Source organism: Strongylocentrotus purpuratus, unplaced genomic scaffold (genome assembly GCF_000002235.5).
Source record: "Strongylocentrotus purpuratus isolate Spur 01 unplaced genomic scaffold, Spur_5.0 spur5_scaffold_20, whole genome shotgun sequence".
Classification (NCBI taxonomy): Eukaryota; Metazoa; Echinodermata; class Echinoidea; order Camarodonta; family Strongylocentrotidae; genus Strongylocentrotus; species Strongylocentrotus purpuratus.
This window is the reverse complement of record NW_022145606.1, coordinates 18,802,473-18,819,498: the sequence shown is the minus strand read 5'-3', so window position 1 is coordinate 18,819,498 and position 17,026 is coordinate 18,802,473. Positions and strand designations below refer to the sequence as shown.

Here is a 17,026-nt window from a genome sequence, read left to right as displayed (position 1 = left end):
ATGGAGATAGGCCAAATAATAATAGTTTAATGATAATAATGAGTATAATCATCATCATGATAATAATGATAACACAAGCAATATATAGATAATAAGAAGAATAATGGCGCTACTAAATGGTACTACTACTTTCAAGTATGGTGATGGTGGTGGTGATGATGATGATGATGATGATGATAATTTTCATTAACATCATTACTTTTATCTGAATGATTTTCGTGTAACAAAAGAAAAAAAAAACATTGCATTTCTCAAAGATTTGCAATTGAAGCATATTTAAAATTCATATTTGAATAATAACATAACATACCTGACGCAAAAGTGTTTCTATAGTATTTAGGATCATAAAGAAATCGACAGAAAGTCTACTATTACGCGAGTGAGTGAAGCGAAATTTAAAAGTGTAAATTTTGTATTAGTTATCTGATTTTGATCCAACATTTTTTGATTGGTTTGTCTGATTTTTCTGCTTTTATTAAAAGTAAGTTATTTTTTAGAGTGGACTCGCCCTTTAATGGAGTCAATGTGGATTACTGAACCCATGTTAAGCCAGATCATTACATATTGCAATTCTGTATCTTTACAAAATTACTGAAATCTAATCGATATACGGAGAAATTATGTCTTGTAAAGGGGAGAAAGGGGAGGAATTATCAGCCTCCTCGCCTTGACGATTCGGGAAGATAATGAGAATTCTTTAATTTAGATGGTGACACTTTGTTTTTTTAGAACCTCTTTTCTATGGTTAATGATGTCAATTTTTGTATTTCTCTGGCAGGGGAGGAGGGAAAAAATCTCTCTTTTGGTACTTCTAGGAGACGATTTCTATTGTATAAACAGAGGCTTACAATCTTTATATATTTTGTAAGGAAGGGTAGGTCTGGGTAACGAGCAATAACTGATAAAAGTTAGGTTTAGGAATGGTTAAACTTCGCACTTGAGAATACTTATCTGCTGATTGAGCAATAACCTTTTGCTAATTCTGTTACATATATTTTGTAATTCCTTGCGAGGCCACCCCCCCCCCCAACTTGTCCCCTCCGCCCCCACCCCCTTCAGGCTTCTTAAGCAAATGGTACCTTAAAGTTGAATGATTTTGTCGTTTTCATGCCAAACTGAGACACACGTTGACTTTACATTCCTTGTCAGAGCAGAGAGAGGGAGACCTATTTTTGCCCAAACACGTCAGTTTGACGGATGGGAGAATCTTCTCATTTGGTTGCGGTGCCTATAGTATACATTGTAGACAGGGTTTATATACTTACAATAAATTACCTGATCAATCAATAATCGCAGGAATTTAGCGACCGCGTGAATATTTGTTTGATTTTAGGATGCTCGAAAAATACTTTTCAGAGCAATTGAAAGCTTATTTTGATGCAGGGAATTCGATATAATTTTCCTTTATTTTTCCTTGCATGCGAAGGGGGTACCTTCCCTCGTCTGAATTGTATGAGTAAACTTGTCAGGCCTTTATAGCCTCGGTAAAATAAACCTACTTACCTTCCCGCCCCCCCCCCCCCCCACTCAGGTTTCGAAATGACCGCATGCGTGTTGCCAAAATGTCCTTTTCGTAACAAAAGAAAAAGGTCGACCCGTATTGACTTTACACACCGGACTTTTGCTGAAAAGGGGGGGGGGGGTGCTGAAAAAGAATCGTATACAAAAGAAAAAGGTCGAGCCGTATTGACTTTACACACCGGACTTTTGCTGAAAAGGGGGGGTCGGTTGGAACACGCATATGCGTACCCTAAATAACACTGAGTGGGGGGGGGGCCGGGCTTACCTTCATTCAATTTCCCCCCACTTGAATAATGCAGAGACATCAACGCCCTCTGCCCTACCCCTCCGACTTCCAGCGCCTAATGGTACCTTCCCTTATCTGAATCGTATGAGTAAACTTGTGTCAGGCCTTATAGTTTTTGTCAAATGAACCCACTTACCTTAAGACGTAACTGCTGCTCGAAGTCAGCCTGATTATTGATGTTGTGATTTTGATGACCGACGATCACGCACTTGAGACAGACATGGACCTTACAATCCTCACAAAACATATCTTTGTTCTCTTGTTTGTGGATGGAGCACTTCTCGGATAGATGACCAATGCTGACCTTCCCGTCGATGATATCCTGTATGGATACAATCTCATGACCTTCAAAGACTGATGTCATTAGCTCATGACTGCAGTCGCAATTAGTGCACAAGTAATTATTACACGTTCTACAGAATGATACAGCATTTGATTCTTGATGAAACTTAGAAGCAGTGCATTGTGGACGCATCTCAAGGACAGCATTCATCCCTCCACACTCGGTGTGGTAATTGTCTACAAGTCCGTTGACAGTCTCATTGGTGAGGAAATCATCGACACGGTTTACAGACAACTTTGTGATCTTCCTGCAGAGAGGACAGATCATGTGATCGAGATCCTGGTGGGAAAGGTCTAGTTCTTGAGACATTTCCGACAGAAGGTGTGTCCGCATGAATTCAGGATGGTTGCCTCGTCGAAGATATCAAGACATAGTGGACATGTAAGGTTCTCTAAAGAGCTTGGAGCTTTCTCTTTCTCAGTCTGCTGAGCCATTGGTACAAAATATCGGATTTCTGACTTATTACAAACACGAGCTCATTCTACGCATATATCCAATGTCCAACTTGAACTAGAAGCCAACAGTTAGCTGCTGCAAGCACAAACTTCATTGCATATGTAATGCAGTGACGTAGTAGATTATAGTAGTAGATTGCGTAACTGCATGCATGCAGTTCTGTACCAAGTTCTCACGCTGATTACAAATATGTGACGAAAGAGGAGCGAATTACTTAGATTGAAAATACTGAGTCTCTATTCAAGTGTATACATCAATACAAATGTAACTACAATGCATAAACTAACAGTAGATCGTCTGTTAATATAATGCAATTTGTGCATCCTAGATCTATGAATAGAAGTGGTTTTCCCACAGAGAGTGGGCGCGCAGCCGATGTTAAGCACCTTTGAACTTATTTCCTAATTCGCAAACTCAAACGGAAATACATCGTTTCCTATTGATATTACGACCTTTGCTATACTATACAAACATAACAATGACACATTATAATTACCTTGGGGAGCACCGAACTTTAGCTACGAGCACAAGACCGCGCGCGATACAGGCAGAAAGTAGATCAGTAAGACATCATGAAACGATTTCAAGATGGAAAACAATTATCCTGTATAAAGAGGAAACAACACGTCTTCCTATCGAAAAATTAGATGTAATCTTTAACAGAGAAAAGTGTGTCTCCTAAAAATACAAAAAGGGCAAATGAATGAAATGGCCTACCAAACCGACACAACAAAGAACATCATCATATCTTTATATTCGATCATTTTCAATACATTCCAGATAGAACCAAACAAGATATATCATTATATAAAAAACTAAAAAACTAAAGCGGCCATGTAGCTCGAAGCGAAAACGGTCAGTGGCTAAACCATTCACTCTGTACGTACGTGTAATGTACATGCGTACACACTATGAATATGACGGACAACGAAAGAGGACAAATATACAGTTCCTTATTCTACCCTCAACAATTGCTGTGGTAGACAAAGGAACATCCCTTCACTGTTATTATGTAAAAATGTGTAGAACAGGTGAATATGCATGTGACACCTGTTCTACACATGTTTACATAATAGCAGTGAAGGATGTTGCTTTGTCTACCACAGCAATTGTTGAGGGTAGAATGAGGAACTGTATATTTTGTCCTCTTTCTTTTTCCGTCATGTTCATAGTGACACAACCTAATCTTCATTTGTATAGGAATACAAAGCATCTTGTAACATACAATAGGGAATTACATTATATCATAACTTAATCACAATTATAATTAATAAATGACACATATTTGTAAAGCTTTCATTGTATACAAGTCATATAATGCATATTTCACGCGTGAGTGATTAACAGCAATTTGAAGGAAGGAAACCAAAAAGTCATTTGGTGGCGGTATCTGAATTTCGAACAAAATAATATTTCTAGAAAGTTCATTTTCTGCTCTTTCATATGACACCGCAATCACGAAAAATGAGAAAGGAATAACGAAGTTCTGTTTGTTTAAATTGATGCTTGCATTTCCATAATTTGATTTTAAAAGTTCGTTTTCACTGGCTGCCTGCCGTAGCAACAAGCAGTATTGACAAAAGACCTAACTCCGTTTCATTGACAATCAGCCATGCATGGAGTCTTTCACGTGTACTGGTATTTAAAATGTGTTTAGCTGTATTTTACTTGAATGGCAATCAGCCTAATTGAGAAGTGCAATATCCATTTTCTTATGAATTAAGTTACGATCGGAATATGTTAAGGAAGAATTAGATACCACAATTGGTTTGTATGTTGGTTAATTAATAGGAGCTCAATTGCTCATTTGTATTCTCTGTAGAGCCAGTAATTAATCAATGATGCCACGAGATCAAACCGACTCTACACCGATCTGTTTTTTGACATTCGGCGTAAAGTGTATTTATTGTATGAGGTGAGGTGTCGGTCTTGTGTTGCTCTCGTCCGTGCGACTGAGATGTTACATATTTATGAGTTATGTAGTGTAGTATCATATCTTTTTAAATGTATTAGGCCTACTCGTTTATTTTTTTTAACAGATAAAGCAATACTAATTTCCATTTAAAGTCATATACAGCTTAACTGCAAAAACAGGATATTAGTATGTACATTTGTTTTTATCAATGCTTGAATGTTACTTAATTGACCTGTCTATATTGGTAAAACGTAGTTTTTTCTTCATGTGTAGCATATTTATATAGGAAGAAGGTGGGTATGAGGGAGAGAGAGAGAGAGAGGGAGAGAGGAGAGAGAGAGAGAAGAGGAAAGGAATTACAATAGTCAATGATCGAGACGATGAGTGATAATTCGCAAGAAAGACAAAAGAAAAGAGCATGCAAGAGAAGAAAAAAAGGAAAAGTAACAGACAGAATCAATTTAATTCTGAGAATGAATAGAGAAATAGAGAGGAGGAAGAGATCATCTGAAAAACATGTGCTTTGATGTAACGGCGTATGGACACCTAACTGCGATGTCATCTTGTTGTTCATACAGTGTGAGATAACATGACATGCTAAGAAACATGGTGGGATCTTAAAGCGTATGGACACCTAACTGCGATGACATCTTGCTGTCCGTACAGAGTGAGAAAGCATGACATGCTAAGAAACATGGTGAGAGATCTTAAAGCGTATGGACACCTAACTAAGATGACATCTTGATGTCCGTACAGAGTGAGAAAGCTTAACATGATAAGAAACATGGTGAGAGATCTTACAGTGTATGGACACCTAACTGCGATGACATCTTGCTTTCCATACAATGTGAGAGAGCATAACATGCTAAGAAACATGGTGAGAGATCTTACAGCGTATGAACACCTTACTGAGATGACATCTTGCTGTCCGTACAGCGTGAGATAGCATAACCTGCTAAGTAACATGGTGAGAGATCTTACAGCGTATCAACACCTTACTGAGATGACATCTTGCTGTCCATACAGTGTGAGAAAGCATAACATGCTAAGAAACACGGCGAGAGATCTTACAGCGTATGGACACCTAACTAAGATGACATCTTGCTGTCCATACAGTATGAGAAAGCATGACATGTTAAGAAACATGGCGAGAGATCTTACAGCGTATGGACACCTAACTAAGATGACATGTTGCTGTCCATACAGTGTGAGATAGCATGACATGCTAAGAAACATGGTGAGAGATCTTACAGCGTATGGACACCTAACTAAGATGACAAGTTGCTGTCCATACAATGTGAGAAAGCATAACATGCTAATACACATGGAAAGAGATCAAACAGCGTATGGACACCTAAGATGACATCTTGCTGTCCATACAGTGTGAGAAAGCATGACATGCAAAGAAACATGGTGGGAGATTTTACAGCGTATGGACACCTATCTAAGATGACATCTTGCTGTCCATACAGTGTGAGAAAGCATGACATGCTAAGAAACATGGTGGGAGATTTTACAGCGTATGGACACCTAACTAAGATGACATCTTGCTGTCCATACGGTGTGAGTAGCATGAAATGCTAAGAAACATGAGGAGAGATCTTACAGCGTATGGACACTATTGCCAAATTCTACGTCAGTTTGCGCTTCATTTAATGATTTCTTTTATCACCTCATTAACGATTAAACAAATTAAATCAGTCCTTTTCATGCTCAGACAATTTTCCATTCTTGTGATTTTATTTTGGGTAGGCTTGCAGTAATAACAAAAGAATACTAAGTTTACGGATGTCAATATCACATGAGACAAGTATAATCTAGATCTGCCACAAAGACATAAAATGAACATGTTATTCTGATGCTACATTTACAGCGTATACATACTTTCTATAACTGTTTTCTATTAAAGTTAAGAAGAAAAAATGGACAATAGAGGAAAACACACACACACACAAAGAAAGAACTTCGATATGTAAAAGGGTAATCCAAACCTTGTAATAAGTTCATTTGTATAAAAGTGTATCTCAAATTGGCGGATTGAATGTCGTGCATACATTAATATAACTATAATTCCGTTTTTCACCTAAGCGCATTCTCCCTTTTAAAATTTGTAGTACTTGTGTTTGTTGGAAGAAATTGGGCAAGTTGTCCGCCACTACATCAGAGAGACATTACCGATTCAGCCAATTTGAAGAGCATATATTTACAGTGATTACAACTCTAAACAATTCATAACTGTCTCAATTTTGTCCGATTTCATTCAAACTTTCATTAGTCTACTTCTCTGATTGTTTTGCTTTTCTCTAGAGTGGTTTGATATCAGAGCTGGATTTCCCTTTAAAGGTACTTAACAAAACTGTGTACAAAACAGTATAGGGCCAGTAGTCTGTCCCAAAATAGTCACCCCATTTTCCCATAAGATTGACCGAACAAAGTTACTATTAGACCATACGAGAAAAAAAATCAAGCTTAACATTGTCCTCGGGTTTGGTCAATCACATTGGGTCACCGCATACCGATGCACCAAACGTTGTCAGGAGGGATTCGTACATGTAGGTACATTATCATGACACAAAAACTGAAAAGAAAACAATGAAGGTCTGGATTGGTTTTCAGAACAACCACTGTGTATGGTTATCAGATTATATGTATGATTGAATCCAATTTAATATAATTTAACTAAACTGAATTTAATTAAAGCGGCAATTATTATGGAAAGAAAAACTGCCGAAATCAATTTTAAAATACGCAAAAAGTGACGTTATATATCCTTACAGAAATGCAGTAAACATTTCCCAAGATATAATGATATTTATAAAGTACTTAGGATGTTTAAGTCAAGAAGCTGAACTTCCGATTGTTTAACTTGGCCTATTTTGTTTTGATACATTGTTCTTCTCTACATCATAGCAGACTAATCTGTCACATTATCAGTTCCCGGAGCTTTCAATTTAATGGCTTTTCAGACAGGGTACAAAGTGAATACGAAGGAATTTTTATTGGAATATCGCACCAGGGTTCTCCTATGATTTTTTAAAATTTAATTTGATGTATTAGGCAAGTTCATATGAAGAGTAAAATGATATTGTAAATGATATTGTAAAATTTAAACAAAATAATATAGGATTTCCCGGCCAAATTCGTGAGTTTGTCGTTCGAATTCATTTACTTTGCATTTAAGTTAGCGCAGATCAGCTTTGCCATGCCAATTATCGTTCAATTTTCCCGATTTTGTATTTAATTTAGGATTTTGGTCGAAGGATTTCATAGATCTGTCATTCAATTTAGAAACTGCTCAACTAGCATTCAAATTAATCGTCACTTGTCGAGGCGTCATAATTATCATTCAAATTAACACCTGTCATTCGTATTCGAATTATGTTTATTCAACTATGTTAGGGGAAGAAATGCATCACACGTCTACAGCTTTTAAAAAATGCAATTAAATACATGATTTGCTATTGGGGTCTTTTCTGTTATTCAATTTATTAATTTTGAGGACAAAGCATATGTTTGTAGTCAGACATTAGGTAAAGAAGGGGCGAAATCAAAGAATATGGCATCTCTGAACGGACATGTTCATATACCCCGGAAAAGTGGGGACACGAAAACACCTACCCCAGTCACAATATTGTACCCTTCCTCCATAATGAAATTGTGATAAATTTATGATGAAACACAAGACAAACAACTTCCTTACATGAAAATTAAAACCGTCGAATTTGAACGCAAGACAAATGAATTTGAATGACAAACTCGCGAATTTGGCCGGGAAATCCTATAGTACCAATAACTTTACAGGATAACCCGTGAAAGCCAAAAGATACAAAATAATCACAATATATAAGTCAAGAAATATAAGCACAAACATTAAAGATAAAGTTGAGTTCTCGTCATGCGATTGCATTGTGAAAGAAAAATTGTGTAATCAATACAAACGTTGGTCATCTAGCATATAAGTATTGGTGCGTACTGAAAGGTTCTGGAATCATCAAAATGATAACAAATTTAGCCCAGTCTCGGTAAAGTTACAAGCACTGTACACAGAAATATGTATATGGGACTTCACGAACACGTGGCATAAAAATCCGTCCCGATTGTTATGATGTTACACGCCATATTTCGATGAACATTTTAAGAGCCATGCTTTTCAGGGAGCATGTTTCATCTGATGTTCTTCCACACTTGCATAATAACAATGATAACGCTAACAAACTATTTTCCACCTCTTCCCGGAACTCAAGCTTCTCATTAAACGAAATACTTTGGGAATAACAACATAAGAAATAAAACTAATAATAAGTCAATCAATATCTTACCAATTTCCAAGTTGTACATTATACATGTAATATCATAACACTGGCTTTCAGTAAATATCTAGGAGATGCGATTACACAATGGAAGAAGCAGATGCATATTTAACGTAAAGTATTTACATACTATTTTAAAAGAGGGAATTGCTTGGATAATGACAACGGTATTCAGGCACTATAAAACATAATTAAACAATATGATATGACACGTTAATTATAGGCCCATATTAGAGTAGAGCTGGAGCAGAGAGGTATACACAACACCAATAATTATAATAAAGAGAGTGAGATGGATTACAGTGTTACTTTGATAAAATACAACTTCTTGTAACAAGCAAACGCGAGCATGTCTGGAGAGAGGGAAACCAAGTAACACCAATCATTTTTAAGCGTCAGGTTAAGAACAATGAACTCCACTCTCTCCTTCAGGTTCAGACCATCAAGGTCATAGAGCCTGATCACTACGTTACCATTCTTATCATCAACACTCGCTACATACACCCTGTCCTGCTCATCCACGGCAGCCGTAAGGTGGACACCGCTTGCAGCTTGTAGAAGCTTACCAGCATTCCCATCCCTGTCATAAACCGTCACTACGATTGGATTGACGATATGTGAACTCGTGACGATCAAACCCGACCTGGTGGCAGATACCTGGTTCGGATTGTTGTGTTTTGTTGGAACAGTGTGTTTGAGGGTGGATCCAGTCGGGTCATAGATATAGACTTGCTTCTCATTGTTAGCGATGAGGATTTCATCTGATGAACTTCTGTTTAGTCTGATAAAACCATGGCTACTCATGTGGATGGTTGATTTCCTGGATCCATTGGGAGAATATACGTGTGCTTCTGTATCACCCGTCGATATGCATAACGACCTGTCTTGTTGAAACACAAGATCACAATATTTCGTGTTACTTGGTATGTGTGCATACTGCACCTGTTTACCAGCTGAATCAATTATATCTATACCAGATGCATTAAAATATCCGATAGCTACACTATCATCAGAGTACGGGGTCATACCCCACATCCGTCCCCGTAGATCTACACACTGAATGACTTGCAAATTGGGATCTGGTTCTGAGATGATCCCGAGTTCAAGACGAGTATCAGCTGCAGGCTTGAATCTCTTCTTCTGTGCTTTCTTCGTAATGGCTGCCGCAGAAGTGTGATCAGTAGCCTCTTTCAGCATGGCATCCAGCTCCTCACAGAGCAAGGTATGAACAGACAGACTGTCTGTCTCAAGACGACCCAGTCTGTCATTGGATACCAGTGATATTGAACTACAAATACTCTTGATCCTCTGTCGATCCTTGGATTTCAAGACGCTGAGGTCATCATCGAAACTCTGCTTTACTGCACTGATTTGCTCGATGAAATTTCGATGATTTTCTTCAAGCCGTTTTGCCTTGATGATGTAGGCTTGACTGACATCGTCCAGTATTTTCTGCACGGCAGTGTATACTTCCTGGCGTTGCACTTCAACATTCTGAATGTTCTTCTCCAGTTCTGTCTTCCTAGCTGCACATCGCTGGACAAGGTCGTTCACCTAAACAGAACAAATGATAGAGAAATGAAAATAATTTTTTCTGGCATGAGATGTATGCTAATAACATGGAGTTGATTTGAACATGAAATACAGGTTTTGCAAGCGCCTGAATTTTCACAAAAGTAATACCCCCCCCCCCACACACACACACACACACATAATCATACGAGGACATAGGAATTGAATTCATTGTTGTTTTTTCTGCTTCCTTAAAAGGGAATCCAGCCGTAGTGATTAGTCCACTTGTATGAAAGAAGTAATAACGGATAAACAGAATGGAGATAGTTTTATGATAATAATGATTATAATCATCATGGTAATAATGATAACAAAAGCAATACAATAGATAAGAAGAATAATGGTACTACTACTTCTACTTCCAAGTATGGTGATGATGATGATAATTTTCATTAACATTATTACTTTAATTTAAATGATTTTCGTGTAACAAAAAAGGGGGAAAAAAAGACATTGCATTTATCAAGGATTTGCAGTGTCTCCTCCCCCCCCCCCCCCCCCCTCCGCCCCACCCCCTTCTCGCTTCTTGTGCCAATGGTACCTTTAAGTTAAATGATTTTGTCGTTTTCATGCCAAACTGAGACACACGTTGCCTTTACAATCCTTGTCAGGGGAGGGAGACCTATTTTTGCCCGAACCCGTCAGTTTGACGGATGGGAGAATCTTCTCCTTTGGTCGCGGTGCCTAGTATACATTGTAGACAGGGTTTAATATACGGACAATAAACACCTGATCAATCAGTACTCGAGGGAATTTAGCGACCGGGTGAATATTTGTTTGATTTTAGGATGCTCGAAAAATACTTTTCAGAGCAATTGAAAGCTTATTTTGATGCAGGGAATTCGATATAATTTTCCTTTATTTTTCCTTGCATGCGAGGGGGGTACCTTCCCTCGTCTGAATTGTACGAGTTAACTTGTGTGAGGCCTTATAGTTATTGTTAAATGAGCCCACTTACCTTAAGACGTAACTGCTGCTCGAAGTCAGCCTGATTCTTGATGTTGTGATTTTGATGACCGACGATCACGCACTTGAGACAGACATGGACCTTACAATCCTCACAAAACATATCTTTGTTCTCTTGTCTGTGGATGCAGCACTTCTCGGATATATGGCTTATACTGACCTTCCCGTTGATGATATCCTGTATGGATACAACCTCATGACCTTCAAAGTGTGACGTCAACTGCTCATGGCTACAGTCGCAATTAGTGCACATGTAGAAATTACACGTTTTACAGAATGAGACAGCATCTTGATGGCACTTGCATGCAGTGCATTTTGGACGCATCTCAAGGACAGCGTTCATTCCTCCACACTCGGCGTGGTAATTATCTACAAGTCCGTTGACAGTCACATTGGTGAGGAAATCATCGACACGGTTCGCAGACAACTTGGTGATCTTCCTGCAGAGAGGACAGATCATGTGATCGAGATCCTGGTGGGAAAGGTCATAGTTCTTGAGACATTTTCGACAGAAGGTATGTCCGCATGAAGTCAGGATGGTTGCCTCGTCGAAGATATCAAGACATAATGGACACGTCAGGTTCTCTAAAGAGCTTGGAGCTTTCTCTTTCTCAGTCTGCTGAGCCATTGGTACAAATAGCGGATTTCTGACTTATTACAAACACGAGATCATTCTACGTATATATCCCATTAATGTCAATACAACTCGAAAAGTGTGATCAGCTGACGTGTACTAGAAGCCAACGATCAGTTCATGCAAGCACAAACTATATGCAGTGACGTGACGTTATAGATTGTAGTATATTTGCGTCTCAATGCATGCTGTTATGTAGCAAGTTCTCACGTTGAATACATATATTTTTGTCGAATCAAGACTCCAATTAGGTGCATATAACTTTGATTGAAAATACCGAGTCTCTATTCAAGCATATACATCAACACAAAATGTGAATACAATGCTAAACTCCCAGATCGGTTGCCACTAATGCAGTTTATACATCCTAAGAATAGAAGTGGGTTTTCCCACAGAGAGCGCGCATGCAATATAATACCAAGCACCTTTGAACTTGATGGCGGTATTCATCATCATTTTATATCTATAGAGGGCGATCTTATCTAGGTTTTCAGCAGTGCCATTGATTAGGAGAGTTTGGCCAACCCGGTTCGAGTTGGACACAATATGGCGACTACTGCTTTGTTGGGCAAGCACAAAACAAAAGAATATGCGCCATGTTGTGACCCAGTGAAACCAAGTTGGCCAAACTCTGTGTATAGATGGCTCTGGTACTAAGTAAAGGGACACTTTTTTCAGTTGAGGATACATGATTGATTGATTGATTTTATTCCGTTTCATATATCAACTTGTCTGCACATTAAAGAACATAATTGACAAAATTAATTCAAAATTATGAAATGAAACAGAAACCTACTGGAAAGCATAGCTTGTTTGTGTAGGTTCCCAAGAATAAATATAATATGAATATTATTTTCATAAATCATTTTAAAGTGTCTTAATAATCACAGTAAAATATGTATTAGTAAACGTCGATCTGGCGCTGCTCAGTTGCTGCCGGGCTCACGACCAATTGGGACAAAAAAATCATTTTCGGTTTAACTTAATAAAATTTGGAGTGGGCTTTAAAAGATTATTATTATTATTATTATTATTTTCATGAACCATTTTAAAGTATCTAAATAATCAAAATATACGAAAGGAACAGAATTATAAAGCGGGACACAAAGGACAAGAAACTGACATAATAAGGTAAGTCAAAACATGACACAAACAATTCATAACAGGACAAGATAAAACAAGACATGACAGTACAAAACAAAACAAGACATGACAGAACAAAACAAGACAAAAACAAAGCTGCATGCACACTACAGAAATTAGAAGAAGAAGAGAGAGAGAGTGTGTGTGTGTGTGTGTGTGAGAGTGTGTGTGCGTGTGTGTGTGCGTGTGCGTGTGTGTGTGAACAGGGGAGATGTGAGAAGTTTAACCTGTAGGAGATATGTATTTTTGTATTAAATTCTTTTTGAACCCTCTACTAAAACTATAATAATTTTTTTGTTTATGTGGGTTTATCTCTAACCGGATCTGAAAGAGAGTTCCAAAGTTTTGAGCCTGCAAATACAAATGATTTATTTGAGAGCAAAGTTCTTGTTTTTGATAGATGAAAATGCCCGGCAGACCGAGTAGGATAAGGATGAATATTGACATTCTTTGTAAACATTGAATAACAAAAATTGGTAGTTCATTTCTATTTGAATTATATATAAATATTCCCAGATTATATAACCGTATAAATCTGTTATCTTTAGAATACTATGAGTGTGAAAAAATCCTCTGTATGGCCATGCCTTGGACTATAATGCATGGCCCTACAGAGGATTTTTTTTTCCTGTTGGGGACCGGGGGAAAATACAATGAATTGTTGATAATGTTTTGCATTTTCTTAGTTGTTTGTATTTGTGGGGGCGGCCCCGTACCCTGGCCCCCGCTGCTTATATACAGTCATGATTCAGTCAGCAATGGTCTTGTAACTGTGAGGCCCCAGGATCAAAACCGTGTCGATCAGATATATTAGTGCCCTTTTTGTGAGGCATTAAACCTCATTACTGTCAGTTATGACTCTAAAAAAAAAATCGAGTGATCACTGACGTCACTCCCAAGGAGAGTGAAAACGTAGTGAAAATAGAGTGAACATTCACTCTTTTTTAGAGAGAGAGAGAGTAGTTCCCCTATAGTTGGTTAGCATAGTAGCACACACATGCTTTAGCAGTCACACAAAACAAACACTCGCAAATTATTATTCAATACAATCTGAGAATGTATACTATTCTAGTGGATCTAATAGCAATAAATCATTGTGAAAATCTTTCCATAAATTGGGGTAAACATGATTATTCCACTTTTAAGACATACAGTGTAGGTTGGAATCATCGGCAAGCACCCGAAATGAAGAAAAAAATCCATAAAAATTGAAATAATCCATAACAGTTGGCGAATTATTTATATAAATCAAAAACAGAGTTTGCACTATGTCCCTAATACCGTTCCTTGTGAAACACTACTTCTTATCTCTTTCCTTTCAGATAACGTTTGACCACGCTGAACAAACCGGAATCGGGCACTTAGTCCTCGGACCATTCTAGAGGTAACCCTCGTATGCCATAACTAGATAGTTTACTATTATTATGATTAATTGTGTCAAACGCAAAAACAAAAACAAAATCGATGAACATACCCAGAGTTACTTTCCCCTGAGTATAGATTTCAAAGTTGAATTTATCAAGTTGATCAATGACGATTGGTTACTATATGGGAATTCCTATCAAATATCTTTTTTCCTTCTAGAATTTGGAATAATCAGATATTTATAAATTTTTCGAAATCTTTTTCTTTCGGAAAGTAACCTGTGCAATTTTGATTTCATCTATAGAACCTTGCCATTTTCTAATGAAAAGTTAAATATACCCTCCAGGGGATGTGAAATATATTGAGCACTATCTTTAATTAATTGCACTGGAATGTGATTGTGACCACAAGCCTTTTTGGTATCGAGTAGCAAAGTTTGACTTCAAACATCAAAACTTCAACTGCAGTTATTGGCTTATAAAATAGAGATTACTCTATATTCTGCCCAAAATAATTACCATATGCTATATCTTTATTCGGCAATTCATTTGCTAAATTCGGTTCAATATTCACCAAAAAGTCATAACATTCATTCTCAATATCGAATTGAGATGTAAGTTGCATATTTTGTCCACGAACCTTCTTCAATCCCCACTGCACTACTTATAGCTGCTTGCGCCCTCTATATAGCAAACAATGCCTAATCGGTGACCATTGGTCCCCATCATGATCCTCTTTTTCTTATGTTAAGGGAGAGCTGATTTGATGAAATAACCACCTGTCAGTGACCTTGCAGGGTGGTCTAATCCCCAGGGCCGTAGCCAGAGTTTGATGTTTGGGGGCACACACATTTAATTGATCGACGTCCTGGGGAGGGGTCTAAAAAAAATCAACCGATCTTGGACATTTTTTTGGCTACGGGCCTGCTTAATCCCTTCTGTTAACTATTACAGATGGGCTTTAATAAGTCTTCCCACCTCAGCGCTTCTCAGTGATCTGTTTTCCAGCTAACAACTCATTGATAATGACCCATGTTTTATTTGTGTCCTTTATATTATTTTGTACCAAATTGCAATAGCAATTCCTTTTCGCATTTCTTTGTAGTAGTAGAAGTAGTAGTAATAGACTTTACAAGTTTTCCAATTCATTATTGGAAAACTTGTTTAGTAGAGTTGTCAGTACATTTCTGTACTTTTGGTACTCATCAACAAGATCATGTCGATGATTTGATGTAATAACCTTTGAAAATAGATTTCATGATCCCTTGAGATATCACGGTCTGTAGATGGCGCTCTTCAATCTTAGAAGATTGTCTGCACCATCGCCACAAACTGGCTATAATTATGAATGACAAGATAATTATGAATATTATAATCTTTTGATTTCTGTCCAAGTTTACCTGTTTTTTCTGTAACGGGCAAAGAGGTTCAATGTATTAGATTACTCATTATCCTTTTGACATTCTATTTCTTTCTCCTTTCCTTCATTTTTGTATCACTCATAATTATAAATAGCAAAACGCGTTTTAATTAACATGATGTAAATCAATGATTTATAATATTTCGTCATATTTAAAGCGTACATACATTTAGGATTTATAGATTAAATACCTTTGCATTACTCGTTTTCCTTTGTCATATATATCTAACACCAAGAAAGTAATAATCTATAGTCTCTCAGTGAATTTTGACATTTTCACATAATCCATCTTCATCGGGTTCTTTAAACTTTTTTTTTTACAGTATAAAGGTAATGATTCAATTTACATTTTCTTAGCTTAAACTGCTGCATTAGTATTTCTTCTTTTCTTGTTAAATTTGTGTTTATAATTTAATTGATTATGTATTTCTTTCTTTCTTTTAAAAATGTTCTTTTTCTGTTTTTTCCTTATTTTGGATACAATGTCATTCTCTCCTTGCTGACTCAAAATGTACTTTGATATTATGCCCTAGCTCTCCTGAATATCTCCTTTCTAATGCACAACTCTCCTTCCTCATCTTCTCCTTAACAAAGAAAATCCCCCCCCCCCCGATCCCCTGTTCGAGGGAAAGTCCAGTGCCCCCCCCCCCCCCCCTGTTCGAGGGGAAGTTTAATAAAAGCAGAGTTTTTTCGAGGGCCTTGTCCTTGGGGACATTTTCCGGTTTGGGGGGTTGGGCGATGATTGTCCTCAGAGGGTTATTATCCGGGGGTAATATTTTTCGATGGGTAATTGTTCTTAGGGGGTAATTTTCCTCCGGGGGGGGGGGGGTAATTTTCTGGGGTGTAATTTTCCGAGGGGTACTTGTCCTAGGGGGAGGGGGTGGTTTTCCGGGTGAGGGAAATTTTCTGGGGGTGATTGCCCAGGGGGTAATTGTCCTAAAACCATTTGGATAGGTTCCTCCATATACCGGCCCCCACTCCGGGGTCGGAATGACCGCGTGCGTGTTACCAAAATGTCCGGTAAAGGGGTACTTTTCGTGCTACAAAGTCCGGTCCGAGAATTGTAAGAAAAGGGGGTGAATTTGACTTTCACCCG

General features: G+C 37.8%; 1 protein-coding gene across 1 annotated transcript; it reads right to left on the bottom strand.

Moving 5' to 3' along the window:
* Nucleotides 1-8,889: 8,889 nt before the first annotated feature.
* Nucleotides 8,890-12,402, bottom strand: LOC115927273 (E3 ubiquitin-protein ligase TRIM71-like). Its single transcript, XM_030992985.1, has 2 exons — nucleotides 11,362-12,402; nucleotides 8,890-10,385 (listed from the first exon to the last, which is right to left on the bottom strand). The coding sequence occupies exons 1-2, from the start codon at nucleotides 11,995-11,997 to the stop codon at nucleotides 9,129-9,131; spliced, it is 1,893 nt and encodes a 630-aa protein (XP_030848845.1). The 5' UTR covers nucleotides 11,998-12,402; the 3' UTR covers nucleotides 8,890-9,128.
* Nucleotides 12,403-17,026: the final 4,624 nt, after the last annotated feature.

Bases quoted from the DNA above. Each gene is read 5' to 3' on its own strand.
- LOC115927273 (XM_030992985.1), bottom strand. From the start codon at position 11,997: ATGGCTCAGCAGACTGAGAAAGAGAAAGCTCCAAGCTCTTTAGAGAAC. The intron at 10,386-11,361 runs GTAAGTGGGCTC...TGTTCTGTTTAG, and splicing joins AGCAGCAGTTACGTCTTAAG to GTGAACGACCTTGTCCAGCG.